This window comes from Anastrepha obliqua, chromosome 3, assembly GCF_027943255.1.
Source record: "Anastrepha obliqua isolate idAnaObli1 chromosome 3, idAnaObli1_1.0, whole genome shotgun sequence".
Classification (NCBI taxonomy): domain Eukaryota; kingdom Metazoa; phylum Arthropoda; class Insecta; order Diptera; family Tephritidae; genus Anastrepha; species Anastrepha obliqua.
Window position 1 is genome coordinate 27,882,637 of NC_072894.1, and position 25,431 is coordinate 27,908,067.

Here is a 25,431-nt window from a genome sequence, read left to right on the forward strand (position 1 = left end):
GAATAGAGTTGCCTTAAATTACATGTGTTTGTGAGGCAGTGAGTTATAGCAGTCTAATGAGCTACAACCATACTCGCTAGTGGCGAATTTTATTCGATAACTTTGTTGCTGCTTTCGTTAAGTTAATCGAGGATAGTGATAGGGGGCAGAGAAGAGGCGAATAGAAGAGGCCCATTGATAATACTAAGATGCGAAACTTTTTCATTTTGTGTGAGAGCGCGCTCACGAATTCGTTTCAATACTTTGCAGTCTGGGATGATAAACATCCGATAGTCGAAATGGCAGGCTGTCATAAGTAAGACATCAAAAATAACTGGCGAAAACAGTTCACTTTTGTGTTAATGGAAAAATGGCACGATTTAAATATTTATAATTATTTGTTTTAAAATAAATTCAATTGAAACGTAATAACTTAAATTAAAGTATTATGTTTTTAGAATTTTCCAAAGCCTTTTATATCCCTTTCGGCTTCCACTTTTGATTCGTCTTGTGTACATTTTACATGATTGATTGACCTTACTTTAAGGATTTCGATTGTACACTCTAAAACAGCAATTTAGGTTTTCACAATAGCTCATGGCTACACCTAGACATCTACATATCATCTTTGGATTAAAATTTCTACGACGATGTATATGAAAACCTTCTCGGAAAGCAAGTAAGGGGTTTATTTATTTAATTATTTAATAAAAAGTAACAATTATAAATAATTATTCCACTTAAAGAGCTAAAGCACTGGCTACTATGGCCTTCGGCTATTAGTATAATAAAAATCACAGCCTGTCTTATAGCCTTAACTTACATCTAGATACATAATCACAAATCTTATTTAAATTGCATACCGTTGTCTGTTTGAGGAGTTCCGATGGTTTGATGCTTGAGAAAAAAGGATGTTCTGATATTTTGTAGGGAAGGACAAGTATCTATCAGATGAAGTGTAGTAAATTCGTTGGAGCCACAAAAAGGGCATGTAGGCTTTGGTGAACCGCTGAGCAGGTGGGCATGTGTCATGAGTGTGTGACCGATTCTCAGTCGAGTAAAGATTTTTGCTTGGTGATATAATGCAGATGGAGGGTAGATATTTTTTGCCCCAAAGGGGTTAAAGTTTTTATAAGGATGCTGATAAATGTTCCATTTAGTTGCTATGTTATCTGGGGCAAGTTCTTTCGCTAGTATCTTTATGTCATTGCAAGTGATATAGTCAAATGTGTGTAGAGGTTCCTTATCCGCCTCTTTCGCTCTCTTGTCAGCTTTTTCGTTACCATTTATCCCAGAGTGCCCAGGAATCCACATAATTTTGATTACACCTACATATATTGAAACTATATTGCGAATTTTTGTTATCATCGGGGTGTCATTTGTGGGGTTTAAGATAGCTTCGATTGAGGATTTGCTATCGGTGCAAATTAAGTGCTTGCTACATTTCTGGGAGGCAAAGATTACTGCTTCTAGTAACGCAGCTGCTTCAGCTGTAAATATTGAAGTGAAACTTGGCAAAATTCCGGCATAGATGGTAACACCTTCTGCGTTTGTCACTGCAAACGATGTGCAGGTGTCGGTTTTTGATCCGTCGGTAAAAATGATCTCCCAATCTTTCTTTAATGGGGAAATGGTTTCGAGAAAAATCTGGTTGTATTCGTTTGTATTATGGAATTTTTTAAATGTTTGGATAAATTGTTCAATATCATCGAGTTGGAACGACCCACGGTGGATGTATTGCAGGTTCTACAAGTACTGGCTGAGCAATGATATCCAGTTTTTCGGCTTCTTTTAAAATGATGGAGATTGTTGATTTCCGACTCTTTCTGTTTAATTTTTGAGTACTCGAGTTGATGTGTTTAAACAAAAGTCTGTTTCTACATTGAATTATCTTGAAAATACTTGTCCTTGTATTGTTGGCCACCCTTTCCGAGATGGTGGGAAGTCCAGCTTCCGCTAAGGTAACGTTTATGGGGGAAGTGGGGAAGGCTCTGATGCTTCTCCTGACTGCAGCGTGGTAAGGTGCTTCTAGGCGCTTTAGATGAGTTTTAGCGCAGTGTCCGTATATAACCAGTCCGAAGTCAATTTTAGATAAGATTAGAGATCTAGTGATACTTAATAATGTACTTGTATGTATCAAACAGTGCTTTGAGGATAAGTATTTAACAATGTTTAGTCTAGATAATAGGCTTAACCTAACGTATTCACAATGTTGCTTATAAGTTAGTCCCTTATCAAAGACAATGCCTAATATTATATTTTAAGTGTGTTGGTCTGGGGGATTATGGTATTGGAGAAGGATATAGGTGGGAATATGCATTTATGCTTGCGACATATATGGAATGTAGAACTTTTATTCATAGAAATACTGGCTCCCGAAGCTTGTGAGCAAACGTCGAGGTCCGCAAGGATACCGCTAAATGTACTTTTAACTTCTGATAAATTTTTGGTATTTGAGAAAATTACTACATCATCTGCGTGAATGAAGTGTTCGACATGCAGATGTTTGGATACAATAGAGTTAACTAAAAGCTATGATGTACAAAATGAGAGATAGAGGTGATCCTTAAGGAATACCATTAAAGAGGGGAAGGATTTAGGATTCATGGTTGTTAGCACGAACATAAAATTTGCGATTGCATAAGTACGATTTGATAGTATTACACATTTTTTCCCCAATCTTCCAGCGATTTAACTCTTCCAATACATTGTGAGAGCCTATTCGATCGTGTGCATTTCAAAATCTAAGCTAAGCACAGATACATGGTTTCTATCGGCAAGTGCTGAGTTAGCGAAATGTCCAAATATTAGAAGTGGATCTATTACACTAAGTCCTTTTTGAAACGCAAATTGGTGTGGGCTAAGTAGGTTATTTTTTTGGGCAAATCAGATGATTCGCCGGGAAATTATGTTCTCTAGAACTTTTGAAATGCAAGGGAGAAGGGATATAGGTCTATAACTAGATATGAGGGAGTTGGGTGTATTGGGTTTGGGGATGGGGATAATTGCGGCAGTTTTCCACGCTTGAGGGAATAATCCTTGACTAAATATTGAGTTGTATAGGTTAACGAGTCGGGATTTTAAGAAGGAAGGAATATTTTTTAGTATCGCGTAGTTAATTCTATCTCCACCTGGAGTCTTACCCTTCAGAGAAGAAAGCGTTAAATCGAATTCTTCTATTGTGAATGGTGAATCTATTGCTACACTATTGGAGGAAGGGGAAGGGTTATGGTATTTAAAAGCGCTTATATTGTCTTTTCTTCTCTTGAAGTCGGGGTGGAAGTTAGAGCTGTGGGAGTAGTTTAAGTAAGGGGTTTATTCTCTTCCAACACTAGGACAAATTTATTTTTTAACTTCGAGTTCAACTAGCCGTATCGCTCAAAAACATTCCCTATGAAATAACTTCTGAAAACACTTCACTACCAATCACCCTTCCAATTGCATATTCAATATTTTATTTGCGTCACTTATTTCTGATACCTTTAATACAGGAAGAGATAAAAAGATTCAGTGACAATACAGCAGTCGTTTGTCAAACCATCTCAACGCGTTTTTCAGGGTCAAAATTCAGCCAAATACCTTCGTGAGGCGCCTCAAACGGGGTGGAGCTCTTCAAACCATATAAAATAGAAAAAAAATAATAATAATAAAATCAGCCTCAAAATATTACGGTTTTCATTTCATGTTCATTAAGTGATTGCTATCAAGACCATGTCAAGTTCGCAAAATCATTAGGGGAACTTAGATTTCACCTATTTCGCGCTTTTCAGGATCACCTTAATTATATAAATTGCTTAAGCTTTAAATTTAAAATAGATTGCAATGATTAATAATATAATTATAAAAAATCTAATAAAAATCTATTTCTATTGGGAGAACTTGTTTCACTTATCGCCGCGTTCAAACTATCGTAGGCATTGTTTTCGTCTCCGATACTGGTTATACTAACCTTTGAGAGTTTTAACATAGCCAATTTTTAATCTGGCTTCGCTTCCTGCTATAAAATTTCTGCCTAGCATAACTGGATAGTTAATCGACTCTCCGCCGTCGCTATAAATAATTTCAATTATCATTTTATGCTTCCAAAAATTATTAATTTTGACCTATTTAAACCAAAAAGTGTGTTGTGCCTTTCAAAAAACTGCACTCTTTTCGGCACAAGTTTATTTTTAATGAAGCTTTTGGGTTTCCCCGAATCGATTAGGCGCGCTACAAACATATCAACATCAGGGCTATCTATACAGTACCAGGGCATAATGGAATAGAGAGAAATGAGTCGAACAGCTTGATAAAACAGGCACCTGCTTGCCTAGGATGAGTACGTCGAAGATATATCCCTCACTCTCAGTTTAGAAGACGAGGAACTAACTGGGGAAGCACAATCTATATGAGAAGCCTCGAACTCCGCTCGACAGAGGAGCGGAGGATGCCAAAATAATGTTACGAGCTTCAAACACGAAAACAACCAAATTTATTTTATCCCTCCCAAGGAAGAAATGTAAAATATTTGTTCGAGTGCTGACGGGACATTGCCTCACTCCATATCATGCAGCTAAAATCGGATTGGTCTATAACGACGCCGGTAACTTATGCGAAAAAGAAATGGGTACTTTAGAACACCTCCTTCGCCACTGTCCGGATCCAAACAGAATTCGTTAAGACTGTCTCGTATCGGTATACTTTTCATGTCTAAAGGATATTGCTAAAAAAAGTTTAAACTATTTATTAAAGCTCGGCAAGACATGTATCACGAACTATGTTTAACAGGACTCGAACACTGGTGACACTACGAACCCTTGTGGTTTATATGAGATCTATTTAAATCAGTTTGATATACCTGACCTAACCTGGAGCTATTATATCTAAAATACTATTCAGGATATTACATAAAATATAAGCGTACTGCTCCTCACCACAAATTTTTCAAACTGTTATGTGATTCCATTGCTTTTCAAAGCAAACCGTCTCGAAGTATGCATGCAAAAATGTATTTATTTTGTTTTACGCGACATTATGCGCAATTGACTGTAAATATTTTCGCTGTCACAAATTAGAAACTTCTATGGAATTTTAATAAAAGAGAATGTATATAAATATTTAATAGTTTTTGTTATAAGCCTTTGCTCAAAATGGTTTGGACCTGTCGTAGGACGAGCATTTTAAGGGGGGAGCCTGGTTTATGAGGTCTAAAAATTGCATCTCTTTGCGATTTTCTTTTTAAGGAAAAAATTAATTTAGCACTGCAAAGTTTGTTCTATCTTTTAATGAACATTTAAAAAGTATACAAAATTTTTGTACTGGTTAAAATAAGTTGAAAAAAATGTTTAACATAGAAATTAGTAGAGCGCTGCAAGGCTGGAGTTTCCAACTGGCGTACAAGATACAGCTCGTAATTATTATCTAAAGCAAAAAATTCAAATGGATTTCTAATTATCATGATTTTTTATTCTAGATGAACTAAGAAAACTGAGAGAAATTCCAAAATTTCAACTTTTTGGACGTTTTAAAGAAAAAAATGCCTTTCTATAAAAAAAAAAATTCACTTCAACTTGGTATAAAAATCTAGAAAATTTTTTTTTATCTATTTTGTTATTTCAAATAGAAGAGAATTTAATACTCAAGGGAACAAGCTATGATTCATTTCAAAAGGTTCATTCGTTTTTTTTCATTCATGTACGCCAATTCAAAGAAATCATAAAAATGAAAAGTCGAGAAAAGAAGATAAAGTTTGTACTATAGCTGTCCGGCCACAGCGTAACACCTAACGCTCGCCTACCTTTGGCTTTGTATCTACGGAAATGTTGAGAATTAGGCTCTGTAACTTTGTGTGAATATTCTGAAATATATTAAGAATCGCTTAAAACGAAAAAAAAAATTGATTTTTTTGACCTTATAAATCAGGCTCCCCCCTTAACACTAGTACTAACTAAAATAACCAAGAAATTGCTATTCGCTTTATACTTTTTGTACAGTTTGCAGCTTTGCTGTTAAAAGCCCTCACTCACTGCATGCAAATAATTTACCAAATTCGCGTTTAGAGTTGCCGCACCCTTTCGCGCTATGACCAGAACAGTTGCAGTTGTAGCACATCAGTCGCTCATCAACTCTTCGTACGGTCGTTCTTGAAAGACCCATTGTGGTAATTCAATCGCTCGGAATGCTAAATTTATTTCATTTGCATATAGGTCAATAGGTAGCAAGAACTTAGTCTAAACTCGTATCTATTGTGATTTCCTCCTCTTGATCTATACGTCATTTGCTTCTTTTTTTTTGCTTTTTTTATTAAAATCTTCGGGCCATTGATATCAGTGTTCCCTTTTAAATGCTCTGAGAACAATTTCCCCAATTACTAAGATGGCTTTTGTACTGCAGGACAGTTGCAGGAGAGATGAAAATTCAAGAATTACTACAACCTGTGCTAGTTGGAAATTAAAGTGCCCCAGATTTTTAGTGTTCTAGTTGCCCAGTTGCCATCTGATATCTAACTTTAATTAATGGCGGGAGGCTAAAAGAAGCACGTTCAGAGCTTTAGTACGCCATATGTACTAAGCAAATTTTATTTTCGTGGTCATACATACACAGCTCAGCAACCAGACTTCAGCTTTTCTACACTCAATTCATGTACGAGTACTTGTTCCCCCTTCCACATCCAAATGCAATCCAATTACTCGATTATTATGAAAGTTTGTTTGAGAACACAAAAGTGTGCAAAGTTGGAATTTTGTTGCGGGCACCACCAAGTTATTAATATGCAACTCATGTTGCTGACAACCACACAAATAATGTGGGAATAACTCAAATATACAAGCCACCGATAATTCCCTAAAGTAGCTATACCAAATAAACAAAAAGAAGAGAAAAAGTTACAAATTAAAGTCGAAATCCGTTGCTTAACTGACAAGTATTCGCATCACTTAGCATTTCGCTTTTATTATTTTTTTGTTTTTTTTTCATAGCAATACTTATAGGAACATTTTTGCCGTCACTACGTTACGCCATCAACAATTTAATTTATTGCACTTCATTATTCCATGAACATAGCAGAAATAAAAGTAGATATAAAACTAAGGAGAAGCTTCAATAGTCGGGAAATGGATATGAAAAAGGAATTGCAGGAGCCGAAATGCCGAAAAATTAAGAAGAACAAATCGAATGGCATGTCTAAAATGGCATAATATTCATGTCTGGTTGGTGGCAACATATTCACAGAATGGAAGAAAATGCACATACGAGTAAACACCCTGTTGGACGAAAGAAACGGTGTTTTTAGTTTCTCATTTAGAAATTGGAAACTGGCGAGAATTTGTTCGATCCATAAGATATATATGAGTAAATATGCTCAATTTCATCTGTGGCCGATTTTAAGTTATGCAAAAACAATAGAAGCTACTTTTTAACTTTTATTTTCGACTGAAAAAATAAAAGCCAATTTTTAACAATTATTTTCGACCGAAAACTTTCAACTTTTTTTTTAGAACTGAAAAATAAAAGTTAAAACTGAAATGTTGTTTTTCATTGAAAAAGCTGTTGATCACAAAAGAAAGGACTAGGACTAATAATCCTTGGCTAAGAAGCAACCCATTGCAATATACTCACAAGTGTTTATTAGACGAATTCTTTCCGACTGACGGTTTTAATTGAAACTTCGAAAATACTTTACCAGTAAAGAATAACAATTTAATACCAAATTACTAGTTGTATGCAGTGTCTACTCCTGCAAATCTTTGTTTCACAAAAATGGGAAAGCAAACTACAGGACTTAAACTCTCGGGATGATGCCAATTTTAACATACGGGTGCCTGGTTTTGTGGGTAGCTCTTCGGAAGGAGTATGATATCACTAAGCTGGGGAGGGTGCAAAGGAATGAATTTATTGCCATCAGCGAAGCATAAGGAAATTGTTCCAGTGCTGCCCTTAATATCGTTTTTCACTTACTTCCCATCGACTTTCATGTTACTTGCATCGGTGCGCAAAATGCAATCAGGTTAAAGGCGATTAGCCTCTGGAGGCAATCTTACAAGGCACCTGGAAGCATTTTTGGGCAGTTAACACCGTATTTCTCTGAGTTTCGGACATATCTCTCTAGCCGCAAATTCGGGTTTGAGGGTCGTGCCAAGGTAATCTTTCCAGGTAGACAGGACAGGAACGAGGGGAAAATCTGCAGCGAGCGAGAGGTAAAATCTGGTACCTCTGTTTTCACTGCCGACTCGATGTTGAAATCGGGGTTTTCTTTAGACATAGGAACATAGCGGGAAATGAAATTGCCGATGAGCTTGCCAGGAAGGGGGCCGAATGAATTAGTCTCAGAGAGCTCTTCTTGTTGTTAAAGGGCTAAAAGTGCAAATCCGCTAGAGCTTCATTGCCTCGTGTGCTATTTCGAAAACCCTTTGCCCCATTACAATAGACGCAGAAATACATGCCATTCAATTTCCAAACTCGTAGCTATGTTTACCGGTCATTGGGTGATTGGCGCACATGGAGAAGAGCTAGGTGTACCACTTAATCTCCATTGCAGAAGCTGTGAAGACCTCTGTAAATGTCCGAGTTGGGCAGCTAGACGATTAAGGCCACTGGGTGTTCCTTTCTTCGGTAGCCTGGGGCAGTGCGCCAACTTAAATCCAATTATTCTCCTCCATTATATCAACAGCTCGGGCAGGCTGTAGTTATCTGCCCATTGAAGGTCTCATATTGGTATCAAAACTGTGCTTAAGTGCTACTTGGGGAGTGCCAGTTTGATATTTCAAGCATTTTCGACTCTGCCCTTTCGATCAGTGATTGTCTCTCCCTGTCATTTGCGACGCTGTTCACCCGCATATTGTTTTTCTTCTGAAATACCCACATCTGCTTGTGCAAATATATGAACTACGAAAATATCAATCCCTTTTATTGTATTACTTTGCCTTTGACTTTGTTCTACTCTATCTTCCCTACAGGGTAGATGGCCCAGCAGTGAAAACAAATTATTGCAATAAAATAATACAAACGTCAAAGTCAGTGGCAAAATGTGGCACCACACAAATTATTAATGAGACGCAAGAATAGCACATTTATTTATACCCATTGCTACTTAAGGGCTTTTTGTTTTTGCTTCAACGTTTTGATAAATTACCTTTATTCGAAAAAACAAAAGTTTGGTTTTATCGCATTAGTCGGCAGCAAATTCAAATGGAACAAAAGGCGCAAACCATTGCATGTTTTTCCAATGTCTTGGAGGAGGAAGCGGAATTGTAGGCATAAAGTTTGGCCTACATTTCAAGTTCTCAGAAATTTGTGTGAAGCAAAGTAATCAAATCGATTCAAGAGTAGGATATCGAGTGTTTACAAAAATAACGGGTGCTTTTCTAAGAGTTTGATAACGTAAAATGATAAAATGTTACAAAACAGAATGAATTTTTTTATTATAGTCCGATGGATAATTTTATGGCATTTATTTTTGGAATATCATATCCGGAATATGCCCGTCGCAGCCACGAGTTACATGCTCCATTAGATTAGTTGAATTTTTAACAACTTTTTCCAATAAATGTGGCCGTATGGCGTCAATGATGGCTTGAATCTAAGAAAACACCCGATATATACATATATATTTTCATAATGGCATGCATGCAACAAATAACAAGCATAAAACACTACCGGGAATGAAAAGATGTGTTGGACACCAAATAAACATACGAAAAAAAATCTCAAATCTTGGCGAAAATTCTAGTTCTCAATTTAATATTTAGAGGTGCTTATCGGCCGCGGTAGCCAAATGGGTTGGTGCAAGACTACCATTCGGAGTTCAGAGAGAACGTAGGTTCGAATCTCGGTGAAATACCAAAATTAAGAAAAAGTGTTTTTCTATAATAATAGCGGTCGCCCCTCGGCAGGCAATAGCAAACCTCCGAGTGTATTTCTGCCATGAAGAAGCTCCTCATAAAAAATATCTGCCATTCGGCATTCGGAGTCGGCTTGGTATTGCAGGTGCCTCGATTTGTGGAACAACATCAAGGGGCACGCCCCAAATAGGCCAAGCACCCAAAAAGGGACCACGCGTCAATTATATACATACAGAGCTCGAAGTGTAACCAACTTCAGACCGCGCCCGCAGCTGATGCCGTACCCGTGCTCGTGCATCGGCTGTCTATTAGTTGGCTAAACGACAGTCCAGAGTTTCGTTCACAAGCGCGCGGAAGCATTTTGACGAGAGCAAACGTGAGAAAAGAAAATCAGTAATGTATTCCAAATGTAATAGTGTGATTGCATTATATTTGGCTGGAAAATGACACCCAGCGATTGTTCGTGAGCTCGAGCTTACTTTAAGTTTTTGTTTATCGCACCATTACTCGTTACAATGATACTGGTAGCATCGCGAAACGTCGTGGAGGTCGTCATCAAAGGACAGACACGTCACGCGCAATGGTTCAAAAAGTGGAGAAGCGACTTGAGCGAAGTCCCCGACGATGTGCCAATCAAATGGCAAAAGAACTGAAAATATCTGACCGTAGCATCCGCCGCATACTGAAAAACCAAATCAAATCTCAAAGTCAAGCCTTACAAGATCGAAAAGACGCATGATCTCACACCAAAGCAGCAACAAGTCAGACTTGAGAGTGCGAAGGAGTTGCTTCGCTGGGCCGAAAGCGGTCAATTTCCGAACATTGTGTTTTCTGACGAGAAAACTATTCAAATTGAGCAATTCGTAAACTCCCAAAACGATAGGGTTCGTTTGACCGAACGTTCATACCAGAATTTGAGTCATCGATTGGCCACCAGCAGGCAGCACTCGCCACAAGTAACCGCAGATGGGCGCTCTCCAATAGTTTTCATCGAGCCTGGCGTCAAGATAAATGCGAAATATTATCAGGAAAGTATTCTGGAGGTTGCTCTGAAGTCGTGGGCAGACAAATATTTCGGTGGCAGACCCTGAACGTTTAAACAGGACTCGACACCATCTCACAAAGATCGAGTGACTCAAGAGTGGCTAAAAAGCAACGTTCCGAACTTCGTAACGTGCACACAATGCCTCCCAAATTCACCAGACGCCCCGATGGATTATTCTCTTTGGATCATTTTGGAGAGCAAGGGCCGAACTAAACGATTCATCAGTCTCGAGGCCCTGAAAAAAGCCTTTATCTGCGAGTGGGCTAAAATACTTGCAAGTCACATTCGGGCTGCTATAGAGCACAAGTAAATTGATTCTTAATTTTGTATTATTTGCAAACATTTTTTACTTTGAATTGAATAAAAGTAATTTTCCAAACTAAATTTATGACCTTTTTAATTGGTTACACTACGAGTGACGGAGCGTGTAGTACTAAATCCATTGCTTTAAATAATATCGAATAAACTTTGTGGTATGTTTTTCAATATTTTTGTGTTTAATCTGGCTCCACTATCGCCCATTTTTCCTGTAACTTTTCAGGACTCCTTTAGTTTCCTGGGGGAAGAAACTGGTCTCTGTTACACACCCTCTCCAAATCGTCCCACAAGTTTTCTATTGGTATTAGATCGGGTGACTACTAAGAGGAGCAATAACATTTGGCCAATTATAGAGCAGCCTTTCTCGTTCAATATGGGCTTTATGCTAAGGGTGTAGCAAGATACAGTTTAAAACTAGGCTAATGCTGTGTTGCTCTCTGCTGACTGTTTGGAATTCCGCCTTAATATATAGAAATATATTTCCTTATTCGTAATTGTTAGACAAAAATCACAGTCGAAAAGAAGATTTTATGAGTGCCATCGACGAAAAATCAGCACTTACCATATAATAAAAAACATAATTCTTGAAAAAATAAACAGAGTTGCACTGATGTACACTTCGATAAGTGAACCAACTTTTAATCGAATTTTTAAATACTTCGAGAAAATAAAACTAAAATGTGAACTAACAAAAGAAATTGAATGCCTTTTCTTTTTAAAAATTTGTTGTTGCCAGGACTAATATAAGGGTTAGTAAGTGTTTATAAGGGTTAAGTCCTCGTAAATGAAGTATCATATTTACTTTTATGCAAAAGGGAACCCGCGGGCTCCATCTGATATTGCATACATATATGAATTAGATAGGCAAACATGTCGATTGAGAATGTTCGAAAGGTAGCGCATCTACAGTGGTGGCCAAATTATATGTATGGGTTACTATATAGAATAATTACATATTTTTCGTTTTAGTTCAATTTTGTTTACTGCAAGAAAAAATATTTTAAGTTGCTATGCCTACTTTTATTTAATATTTTCAAATTAAAAAAAAAACCTGCCTTATAGAATCATCTCATCAATTTTTTTAACAATTCAAGAACAGCGCGGAAGAAATGCAACTTTCGAGAATATTTTACCATTACTTTTAATTGTTTTGTCACTTGTAACAATTTTATCATTACTTTCAATAAATTTCTAAAGGCAAGAGACAAGCTTGGAGAGCTCCGGAATAAGATCAATTTTTATTAAGTCAAGTCCATTAAAATAAAGTAAGTGACAGAGATCCTGATAGTACAACAGGAAGACAAATCCTGAAATGGAGCCCTCGCAAACCATTAAAAATTTGAATTTGGAAATATCGGCGAGAAGTGTCCATAGACGTCTAATAAAAGCTTAATTTCGAGGTTGCCGTTCAGCACAAAAACCTTTGAAGACGTTTAAAATTTGCGCAATCGCATTTGGATTAGTCAGTTAACAAAAAGAGAATTGTTCTTTTCATGGATGAGTCAAAATTTAATTTAATAGGCAGTGATGGAATACGTTATGTGTGAAGGCCCGTTAATAAGCGATATGATTCACGTTGTTGTAGGTTAGGTTAGTCAGGTGGCTTGTCGAAAACAAGGCACTCGGTGACTCTAAGGCCTATTGTGATACTTGCATTTGATTTTCAACCCTCAATTAAGTAGCTTAAGCCACTTAGATTTTTTAAGCAGGTAACTAGTCCCTCCAGTGAGACATTTTGCGGTTTTCTCAGGTCTTTAAAGAAATATTCGCCAAGATATTTGGCACGGCTTCTTTGAAGTGCAGAACATTCGCAGAGGACATGTTGTATCGACACTCAATTTCTTCTTCATCATCACAACTCCTGCATAAGTCATTGTGAGATTCACCCACTCGGGCTAGGGTGCTAATAGTGCAGTGATCCGTTATAACACCTGTGAGGACGCTGGTAGCTGATCTGTTGAAACTAAAGAGACATTTTGTTCTTCTAAGCTTCAGTTTTGGCCAGGGCGCTTTGGAGACCCTGCAGTGAATAGGCAGAAACCACCTTCTATTCTGAGACTAAGTTCAAGTCAATCGCAATGTATAGTTCGTTTAGAGGAATGCTAATGTCATATATCACTCGCTGAAGATCCAGTCCAGAGCCTTTCCTTGCACACTTATCTGCGCATTTCCCTCAACTCCAGAGTGGCTGGGGACCCAACAAAGTGTGGTGTTGTGTTTTTGGATGAGCGAGAGCGACCTTCTGCATTCTTTAACTCTGCACTGAGGCCAGTGTCTTGGTCGCTGCTTAACTTTCAACAAAAATGGTAAGGTTTGCCGGAGGTAAGCACATGAGTCTTATCGTCTTTGCTGCTTTGTTTATGGCATAGATGACAGCTTGGAAGACACCATATACCAGTCTGGGAGTCTAAAGGAGCAATTTAAAGATAAGTGTGCACTCGCGATGCAGTGCCATTGTTCGTCTTTGACGGGTATAATTATCCACTATCATCTGATATGACTTTGATCCGTCAATCCTTTTTGTCGGGTATTCGTATGTTATAGTCTTTTTTCAGATCTATCTTGGAAAGCAGATAGTATGTTTTCGATGCGTCTTGCCAGTGTTCTACAGATAGAACGACTGATACATGACCGCGTGTGTTTGCTTTTAGCAAATTGCATTAATCCTTGAAGCAGATTTGGCCGCTATCCCTCTAATATATATAGCAATGGGTGGAATATGTAGAATCACTTCCAGTGCCGCCTGAGGCGTCGATCGGAGCGCACCTTTTATTCCTGTACAAGCTAATCTTTGGACTTCTATGAGATTCTTAAGTAGGATTGTGTTTGCACTCACCACACGAAAGCTCCATAAGTCAAAAGGGTTCTGATGATCGTATTGTACGAACAGCGGTTTATATATGGCTTCAGGCCCTATGTTTTGCCGAATGCCCTCTTGCAGATGAAGAGGGCTTTAAAAACATTCTTCATCATTTCCCCAATGTTCATTACCCAATAAAGCTTTGAGTCCAGAATTATGCCAAGATACTTGGCTTCGTTTGATAGGGTTTGTGTTACTCCATCAATAGACTGTAACTGAAGACTCGGTATTTTATGTCTTCTAGTGATCAAACTAATTCGGTCTTGGCTAGGTTAACCATTAGACCGTTTGAGGAGACGCACTTCGAGAGTTCCCTTAACACTGGTTGCTTGAGCCCGCTGAGCACGTTATTGTAAGAAAACAGTAAAGCACGGTGGGGTACACGGTACAAGGTGGGGAGCTGCTTTTCAGCAAACGGAGTGGATTATGTTGTCTTATGCTGGTTGGGAAATGCCGTTACTTTGAGGTCCCAGCAGGACAATTAGATAAAGGGCACGACTAAATTTGTTAAGTCATGGTTTAGAGCCAAAAATGTAAATAAAATGGAATGGTCACCGCAGTGCCCGGGTCTGGCTAATAGGCAGAAGCGTAAGAAATGGCGACGCGCTTTACAATAGACTTTAAGAGGCCTGTCAATCAATTCCAATAGATAATTGAACCACATTTAATTTTTTGAGTTGTTATGAGGTTGATGAGCTGGCTAGGCATGGAACTTTGGAGACGATTTCGTCGCGAAGTGAGAGGATTGGGGTTCCCTTGAGAACCCTTGAGTCAACTCAGCGAGCGCTGAGCTAGTGCGCAAACGTGCAAGGTCGCGAGGTCCGTCTGGCCACGCTCAAGGGAACTCCTAAGGTTAACAAAGCAACAGCCCCATTGTCCGTTAGGTGTCCATGCGGTGAGACTTGGGATTGCCTCGAGTCCGTTCTGCTGAAGCTGTCTTGAGGACGAGGTGGAATCATCTCAACACCTTCTTCTCAGCTGCCTTGCTCTCGGCTGGCAAAGATTTCGACAACTGGGCTCTCATTTTTTCGATACGCGGGTTTAAATATCATACATCTGGGGAAGTTCATCAGTAGCTTGTTGCGGCTAATTAGGAACGTAAATTAGCCACCGCCGGTGTCGTTGTAAGTGCATGGTCATCATCCTCTAATCCCAAGGCTCCTTCTTCCTTCCCTTCTCCTTTCCTCTTTCCCCTGTATAGTATTACAACGGACGAGTTTCGAATATTTGTCCATGTGGGCCCCAAGCTAGGGCAGCCATTTGACCTAACCTAACCTATAAAAAATTTAATTATTTATTTCTTAAAGATGAATTTTGTTTAATTTGAAAATATAAAACAAAAGCACGCATAGAAAATTTAAATATTTTTTCTTTTAATGAACGTTCATTGAAAAAAATTAAATTTAAATATTTTATAATAGTTAATATATATTCAATAGTTGCATATGATTTAGCCACCACTGTACATATGTGGGCGCATATGCATATGATTTAGCCACCACTGTACATCGCTGTGCAGCTGTACAGGGTGGAAGTTATAATTAGTTCTGGTTTTAACAGTTCCTTTACTTGTGCTTTTCGAAGTTATTCATGAATTATGAGCACACTTGAGAATAGAAAAAATGCAGGTATGTATGCGCATGTATGTGTGTGTAATACATGGAATTAGTTCGTAAAGATTAGAGATGAGATTAAATGATGAATATTTGTACGGAAAGCAATAAGCAGGCGAAGGGTGGAAGGCGAACAACAAGCGCATACTTACCTAAATAGCAAATTAGGGTAGACGACTGAGATATGGGGGCTTGTAGTACTTAATGTATCTACACGAAAGATTGTGAAGAGGAAAATATAACCGCCTACGTACGCATAAGTGCATACCTGCTTTCAAAATACAAAAGAGATAAAGTGAAGGAGGTTGGAGTGGAATTAATAAATTTATTCCTTTAAAAATAAAATTCTAATGATTCCATTTATAGGCATTTACTTAAGTTAAATGACGTCTATTAAAGAGGGTAAGAAAAGCAGTTGAAAACGTAGAATTTATTTAGAAATATTTGTATTTGCAACAGTGTGGCAAAAAAATGTTTTTTTTGTAATATATTTTTGCTCCCAGTAAAAAAATGCATACTTGGATATTTAAATTAACCCTCAAAATCTGGAATTTAAACCAAAAAATATTTTTTTTTTAATTTGAATATAATATTATATTTAATATGAGCTGCTTACTATAGCAAGAAGGTTAGGCTCAGCTTACTAATGTGGGTTATTGTCCTCCTCATTAGATATTATTGGATCTAATTTAAAAAGCTTTATAAAAATCGGTTCGTAAAGGCCTCAAGTGACTAATGTAAATCGACACAATTTTGGTATAGGAAATTTGGCTAGGGCCCTTGAATTAAACAGATTCGCGGGCATTATATCCTAGCGCCTGCGTCTGGTGTCCAGCAATAGAAAATATTATATCACAAAAACAAGGAGTATCCATGTTTGTCGCGAGTTCTCTAAGCCTCTAGAGCTTCTCCTAAATTTTTTCTATAAATTTATATTGCAAAAATACAAAATACAAAATAATTAGATCTGAAGACTATTCTTATCCTGTGCGATGGCTTAAGGCCAAAGATTAAAATCCCATTCATCCGCAGTCAATGACTGATTACCGCAACGTCTTTCAGGCAGAATAAGAGACTAGGTTGTTTGACTCGGGCTGTGATTAAATCACTACCGTTCAGCCGCAGCTCTAAGGCGAGTGTCTTGTCTTAGACAAGCAATCTGGCTAATCTAACCGCATCTCTTGAAATGTAGCGGCTATGAAAGAGCTGGTTATGAATTATCAGCCAACTTCAAAATATTGTGTAAAAGTCTCCCTGGATGTCTGCAACGCAATTTAGATTTCATAATGCGGGTACTCTTCTTTTTGCATATTAACAGCTGCCTTACCTCGATTTCGATTGACCCAGCCACGGTCTACTCAATGCAGAGGTGTGGCCAATATCAGCTTGTTAATCGGCACTCAGCGATTTTGAAGGAATCAGCTGATTTGCTGAAGTAAGAGGGGATGCTTAGCACGGCGATTTGCTTAGCAAAAAACTGAGTTTGTGTTACTTCGCTGCCGTCTGAACAACGACTGATTGGACGAGTGAGTGAATACGTGTCAAATGAGCGGGTAGAGCTTTGCTGTTGAAACGCCTATGACGTGGCAACCGAAGTTAGTCTCACAGTTTTTTTCGGATGCCCAAACCTTGTAATCTATCATCCCTGGCATCAGCAAATAGCAAATCAGCCATGGAACACAGATGTTGGTTGTCAAAGCCAATCTGACCAAGTCGAAATTTAAAGAAATTTACATTTTTTAGTTTCACTTAACAGTCACCTGGTGGCGTCATTACTGGACATGGCCTAAAGACCTCCCCTTATAACTTTCCAGAGATAAGCTGTCCTACTCAAGCTTAAAAGCGACAGCCCTCTCTTAGCAAATATTTTTCGGAGTTGCAAGATTATGGGAGAGTAAAAAGGAAAGATATTAAAAGTTCGCTCACGTGACCTCGCAATAGGCCGTATGGCAAAGCGATCGCTATCATAAAAGGACCGTTACCATATGACGGGACACAAGTTAAATCCCTATTGCCTACCTTAATTAAGTGTTTAGCCGAGCTCGTCATCCAATTTGTGATATACTTCGTGATGTTAGTCCATAAACGAAGGGGCTTACTCCTTCTCATACAAAGCCTCTAAGGCCCGTAGGCTATCTATTTATGTAGCAATTTTCTAATATGTCCGTAGCTTTAATAAAATTGTACATATAAAAGTATGGTTTAACTAGATCTCACCTCCATATCTGCAATTAGATTTATCGGCTGGTATATTTCCATTTGGTTCCAGTCTGTCTAGATACTCCTCGGAATTATAACCATTGTATGGAACTTTGTTACCGTGATTATGTCCATGGCCACCGCGATGATGATGATGGAGGTGGTGATGATGATGGTGATGATGTGAGTCTTCGCCATCCTCGCGTGATATTGCTGCAAAAAGAAGAACGTAAATGAAAATTAAATATAATTTTTTATTGCTTCAGGAGAATTTCATACAAAGCATAAGTCTGATTGAATTTATATTCCGGTTCAAATATATTTGCTTAGTTGATTTAATATTTTAAATCTTCTCTCATCTATAAAAGTTTGCAAGCTGAGTATTTTGTTGCATAAAAATTATTTCACTAACACTTTAGGTAATGCCTATTAACATTGTTGTACGTTTTGTCTTGGGTAATCCGATATCATCTTTTTGGTCAATTCACTCTTATCTCCAAATCACTTAGACTTCTAATGCATCGATTTATGAAAGCCAAGAAACACTTGAATTTATCCTTCAGATTTTTTAAGAAGTATCCTGCTGTTGGCTTCGTTGGCTGGGACATGTCGTCCGAATGGATGCAAACGCTCCGGCTCTGAAAGTATTCGATGCGGTACCAGCTCGTGGTAGCAGATGATGAAAAAGGCCTGCTCTGCGTTGGAAAGATCAGGTGGATAAGGACTTGGCTTCACTTGGTTTGTCCAACTAACGTCGATCGATTAGTGCGAGGAAGAAATTACTGGCGCGCTTTGTAAAACTCAGCCAAAATCGCTTAAGTGGTTATCGCGCCAATCAAGAAGACCAATAAGAAGTAGCCTGGTGTCTGTTGTGCGACAAGGTTAGACACTCGGAGAGATACTGCAGAACCGTTTCTTTACTGTTTTTGGGTTTGCGGCAACTACAGCTATTTAGCGGCTTCAAATATTAAGCAGTCTCTATCATTTCCATGTACGTTTCTGTGTAGAGTAACAAAGGTGAGTTAGATTTTCATTGATTCCCTTGTCAAGCTCGACATCAGCTTGTAATCTCTGACTATTTTGGAATTTGTCTTTGGCGAGCGACAAGAGTACTGTTTTTTTATTAGACAAGATTTATAAATTGTAGTCAGAGAATTTCTCATCCAGTAGCTTAAAACATAATGATTGCTCTGTCTCTGCTCAAGTGGAGCAGTGCTGGAAGGAAAATACACCAGGAAGTATCATGTTTCAAGAAGTTAAAAGCTAATCCCTAAAACATGTTGAGAATACCAGATTTGCCAAATTGTCAGGATTTTATTAGCCGGACCATCGCGAATGATGGCAGTCTTAGTTAAATTTTCTAGTTTGAGACAGATAAAACGGGTATATTGTGAAAGCAAGAACATGTAGATAAAGCAATATTATTAGAGGTGTACTGGCGTTAGTTTGTAGCGAGATAAGCCCACATGGCTACGCTACAGGACAGATGGCTACGGTATTCTTAACGGCAGTCTATGCCATCTTGAATGTAGCATACGAAATTACTTGAAACGAGTTACCTGATGAACTACCTAATGAAGGCTATGTAAGTATGGATTGACGACTTCATAAGGTCTACCCATAGAAGACGTTGGTCTAAGTTGAGTTCCTGCAGAGTAGCCAAGAGCTTTGCGCAAGGATCAAACAGGAAATTAGCGATCATTCTCCTAAAACTTAGTAGGAAGGACTTAACAATACTGGTAGGAGTAATCACAGGTACCAAGCCTGTGGTCTTGATGTTGTTCCACTAATGAAGGGACCTACAGTTTCAAGCCGACTCCGAACGGCAGATATTTTTATGAGGAGCTTTTTCATGGCAGAAATACAATCGGAGGTTTGCCTCTGTGAATTCCTTCTGAAGCTGTTCGGCGTTTTCTAGAATTTTTTTTAGATTTATACTCTTCCTCTTCCGGACCTCTTGAGATTCTTCAATGACTCCAAAAGACTGGCGGAGGAGTGAGCTCAAACCAAATTTGTCCTCTTACCATTCTATAATATCTATCCTATCTCTCTTTTCGGTTCCAGTGCAATATATTCTGATGTAGAATAATGGTCTTCCTGACTGAGTGCTTGGATCTGTCCAAACCCCCATACATTTGACCTAACCTAAAAAAGCTCAGATGGTTTGAGGTTCAATTATGCACTTCACAAATCTGATATGCGAGTTGGAGATCTGAGAGCAGGCAACTGAAATCAAAGTGTACGATGTGGTCGATATATCATTTATGAAATGGGTAAGCCTTCAAAGTCATGGAGTTCATTTGGAGACTCTTATGGGGACAAGCGTGATGCACAGCTCATGATAGAAGTGTGCAAGCCTGCGACTCATCATTTCATAAGCAATTTGTATGGCACAGAGATGTGCTAGGCGAAAAAATTGATAAGTTGCATACTTAAAGGCGATGAGAATGTAAAGACATTTTTTTTTTTTTTCTTTTTTTTGTCGGGACAACTAGCAAGTGCAGCACTCAGATAGTAATTACGTCCATTATACTACACTTGGATTCCCTTTTAATTTTCTTTAAATCTACCCGATCTCCGAAGAAATCTGAGTAGATCTTGTGGTGCCAAGGAGCCAAGATGGTCGCTTCTTAACACATCAGTGCCAAAGACCTCAAACCTGATTCGAGCGAAGGCGGGACAGACACACAGAAAGTGGTCCACCGTCTCCTCCTCCTCTGCACAAGCTGGGCAGAGTACATTGTCTGAGATGCCCAACCTTTTCATGTGCTTTGCCCACAGAAAGTGGCCGCTCATCAGTCCAACCAGCCGTCTGCACTCCCCTCTGCCTAATGACAGAAGGGTTTGCGACAGTCGATCCGACATGACAGTTAACATCAGTTTAGTCCATCTGCAGCCTCTCTCAGCCTGCCAAGCTCGCTTGTGGGTGGTAGTTACCCATTTGCTAACCGTGGCTGTGATGGCCGCAGAAGGGAGTGGCAAAACGGGCTCTGGGTCAAAGAAGTTGGTCTCAGACACGGGAGAAGGGAAGACATTTTGCTTAAACATGTAAATAGTTCTGTTAGTGAATCGTGAAACTACCTGGGTAGTTAAGTTGAGAAATCAAGATATTTGGTGAACACTTCTACACTAAATTCTGTGAAAGTTTCCTTTTAATTCAATTTTATTCAAACCTGCAACGATTACTTACATATATTAAACGGAAGATTCTCAGCTAAAGTTTATTTTTCGGCAATAATTTATAATTTACATTTCAAGCGTCAGCTGGCAGCATTCCTTTACACGTATTACTTACGGATATATGTATGCATATATGTATGTATGCAGTTATGCGTGCATATGTATCCACTTCTGAAACTTGCATACGTAAAACCATATAACGAAATAATATCTTCCCCAAAACTGCATTGCTGCCTGCTGAACACTTCGAACGATTTTTCACAATTTAGGTCAGCAGCACATCTGTGCATAGACATCCGTGAAGTCACACTACTACGGTGACTGACACAAAATTAGGGAGCTTTTACAGCTACTCCTTCCTCCCTCCACTGCCACCAGCTTGCGCCATGACCTGAACATCAAATGATATACGAAATAGAGTGTAAAATACTTGGAAATTGTTTCACAAGCGTTTAGTTGGCTGTGTGCGGGGGTCGAGGCAGGTGAAGGCAATTGCGGTTAGAGTGACATTAAGTGGTGGAATGGTGGTAATGGTGGTAATGGCAGTGGTAATTGTGTTGGTAGTTGTACGTGCATGGGGGTTCGACATAGAGAAGGGAAAGTTTATGGTGTCATAGCTAAATCGACACGACACTCTCTTTATCAACTCTACTACGTTTGCTCGGATGCATACCTACACATAGACAGTTGGTGCAACAGGGGAAACGGGAACTCACATCTACTGGCACACCTGTATATATGTATAAATGTATTTCTATTTACTTTTATGTGCACTATACATCCAATTCACTTAGTTTGTGGCTTTTGCAGTCAATTGCAGCAGTAGATTTAATTAATTCATTAGAGCTGTATATCTTCCGTTCCCCGCAACTATATATTCCTTACTATACAGCCCATAAGGCCCGCCCTCCACCAGCCAAATAGTGCCCCTCGATTTCCGTGGTTTGGCTAATTTAATTGGCTACAGCGCGGTAGGAAGGAAAGACCAGGGCGATAAATTGTTAGAGTGCAGTGTTTGCTTTGTAAAATTAAATTTAATATTCTATTTTGTGGCTCGCATTTTTGATACTACGATTATATACCCATAAGTAACACATACACATAAGTTGCTAATGAGATATATTTGATATGAAAATTAAAAAGCGATGTGGTTTCTAATTAATCCTATTTATAGTTTCAGTTTGCGGAAAATTGGTTGCCAGCATACCTAGTGCTTAGCATATCAGATGGCCACAAAAAATATTATTGACAAAATAAAAAATAAAAAAAAATATGATTTAAAAAATTTAATATTTAAAATTTTTTTTTTTTTAAATATTAATAAAATAATATTAATATAATAATGTTAATAAAAAAAATTGTTTTTTTTTATTAATTTTATATTTGCCTATGTCACAAATTTCGAAAATTTACTATAAAATACTTTTCCGTAAATTTGGTACAAAATGCTTAAAACCGATACTTTGTATCTCCTCTTTAAATCTGCCCTCACAAATTCCCAAAAAATTCTACGTCCACGTCTACGTTTTATTAAAAAAAAAAATCTATATTTTATAGGCACTTCTAAAGACCTCCAAAAACGAACAAAATTTAAATACAAAAATTAATAAATAAATATATTATATACTCGCACATGTTTTGCTTACCTTCCACCCAACCTAGAAATAAAGTTCGTTTTATAAAGGGTGGTTAAATTTCAAGGGCCGATATTGAATGTGAACCACACCTAAGCGTCAAAGACACCGTTGGACTTCTTTATTTGGGGTTATTTGAAAGAAAAGGTGAACGTCGATAAGCCAGCAACAGTTCGAGAGCTAAAAGATGTGATAATTCGGCACATTAACGGCATAGAACCTCAATTATACCTCAGCGTCATCGAAAATTTGAACAATCGGATGGAGGTGTGCCGCGGAGGGCGGAGAGCCACACCAATATTATCATAATAAAGAGAAATGACAATAGTTTCCTACAATTGTATTTTATTCAAAATCAACACCAGCCCTTGAAACTTAACCACCCTTTACCATACCATAAATTTCATTGTCATGAACTGTTTTTTTTTGTCAAGCTTCATCAAAATGAGTAAAAAACAACGAACAAAATAAAAACAAAATTTGTTTTCTCACAAACCCATAGGGTAATATATATATATATATATGGGGGCCAGGGAGTTACCGTTTTAAAAGGTTATGTCCATAAATCGATAGAAAATTAGGTTTCAGGAAGCTGCCTGGAAGCACAAGTCGTTAGCTTAGGAGTTACGGGTAGTCAGAGGACCGAAAAAATGATGATTTTCATTAATTTTTTTTTTTGCTAGTCAGTTGCTTTATTTTACAAAAATAAAAACATAACATTAATGCATCATATTTCGACTTGACTGTAGAAAAATTTCAAAAAGAAACATTAATAATTGTAAAACTTATCGCTGTTCGTGTGGAGCCCGTTTCTCCAGAAGTTCCTTGCAGTGATCGTCACAAGTCCTTGGAGATTTATCTAAAATCAATTTAATAGATAATCTTGTGCCTGATCGAAGCTTTTTCTTTTTTTTAATTAACAATATGACGGCCTCACGAAATATTTTTCAGATTTTCGAGAAAAAAACCGACAATTAATTGTTTGAAAAAATCGAAATTTTTGAAAAACAAAAATCCTTCGATCAGGCACGAGTTTTTGTGTTTTTCAAGAGCAGTATAAATTTTATTGAAATCTACCAAGCGGCTTTTAAGCTACAGAGATCACCAGTTCAAAAAAACATAGTTTTGAGAAAAACGCACTTAAAATTTTGCTATCGATATCCGGAGCGCCCGAGCGCCCTTTATTAATTTTTGAATAACTCGAAAAGTATTTGTCGGGTCCACTTCAAATTTTCACACAATATTTTTAAGATATTATTCTTTAAGAAAATACAAAAAAATATCCAACTTTTTGAAAATTCTGACTACCCCAACCCTAAATAATAGAAATATGTTAAATTCACTTCCAAACTCAAAAAAAGTCTGGCGAGATCTGGGTGCCCAACGGAGGGTTAACTAAAGCGGATCACCAGATTTTACCCCTGGAGCGAGCTGCTTGAGATCTCAAAGATGGAGTTAGAACTCACACCGACACGATACGACACTTGATTTGAGAGTAAACCAACTCATATTTGCGTGTAGGCCATACATTTTTTATTTAAAACATTTTGCCTAAGGTAAAGCTCACTTCGGGTGCATCAAGTGATCAGCCAGTAGTTGCATATCTTATGGCATTTTGGTTTTCACTTTGAATAAGTTTGCGTATTTCAACTTTGAGTTGTCAACCACCCATTGCTGTTCTAATAAAAAACTAAACCACGACACAATTTTTACATTAAATGTCGGTGTGTCAAAGCGCCACAAAAAAAAATGTGTCTGTCGCCTTAATAAACAGAATTTCTTAAAGCATATTTGCCATAATGAACCTCAAAAGTGCTTTCAGCAATGAAAGAAGAAATATAACAATATTTTATGCAATACGCTTTCCGGACTTTCGACAAAAGCTTAAACCAACATAAAAATTATATAATATGAATAACGAACAATCAACATAAGAACAGAAAGAGAGAAAGGCAGAAAGGAAAAGGCAAAGCAAGCGCATAAAGGACATCAACGGCCGACAATGATGTTCTGGTCGCGACATTGCCAACGGCTGGAACGCGCTTTTCAGACCGGCAAATAAAAAATGCATTGGCGAGAAGAACGAAACAAAATAAGTGTGACACGTAATTACCATTTCTCACAGTTGGACGCTTTTCTGGTTCGTAACGATGTTGGCCATCGGACGAAACGAATATAGGACGGCGGTTGCTGTTGAGTAGTTGACATTTGGGTGATGGCGTGGATTAAACGGTGAATATATAGAAAGGCATTCACAAAAGCAAGGCTGTACGGCGTGCAATGGAAAAGCGGATGTAGGAAACAATAAAAAAGGACAAAAAAAACGAAAAAGACGAAATAAAATATTCTATAAAGTGTGGGAATAAGAGGATTGCGACTGCTGCTGCTGCTATTGCCAGTTTACGGCAGGGAGTTTCATTTTTAATGTCTTAAGTGCTCGTGGGCGTGAAATTATGGAACAGCGGCGCTTATTTGCGCACATCCATGTGTATGTATGTTTTTATGTAAATATATCCAATATGTTTATGCATTTGTTTTTGTTTTTGGTAAATCAAATTTTTCTTAATAAACCGCGACGAGTTAATAAAAAACAGCGAAGTACTAAGGATGCTTGTGTTAAAAATTTTGCACGTGAATGTCTGAACATAAAACTTTGACAAAAGGTATAGTTCCAAATGCAAGTGCAGAAAGCACCCGGGCGGGATAGAATAAGCTGTGATTGAATTCAGAGAGTCTGAGTGTAGTGAAAGTCTAAGTCGAAAAGAAAAGAAAAGAAAAGAAAAGA

The 25,431-nt window shown here is 38.0% G+C and overlaps 1 protein-coding gene across 1 annotated transcript in view; it reads right to left on the reverse strand.

The window, feature by feature from the left end:
- LOC129240064 (cyclin-dependent kinase 14) overlaps positions 1-25,431 on the reverse strand; it is a 288,617-nt gene that overhangs the window by 188,466 nt on the left and 74,720 nt on the right. The window contains exon 2 of the mRNA XM_054875532.1: positions 17,851-18,045. Coding sequence (XP_054731507.1) covers positions 17,851-18,045 — 195 coding nt within the window. The remainder of the gene's footprint in view (positions 1-17,850; positions 18,046-25,431) is intronic.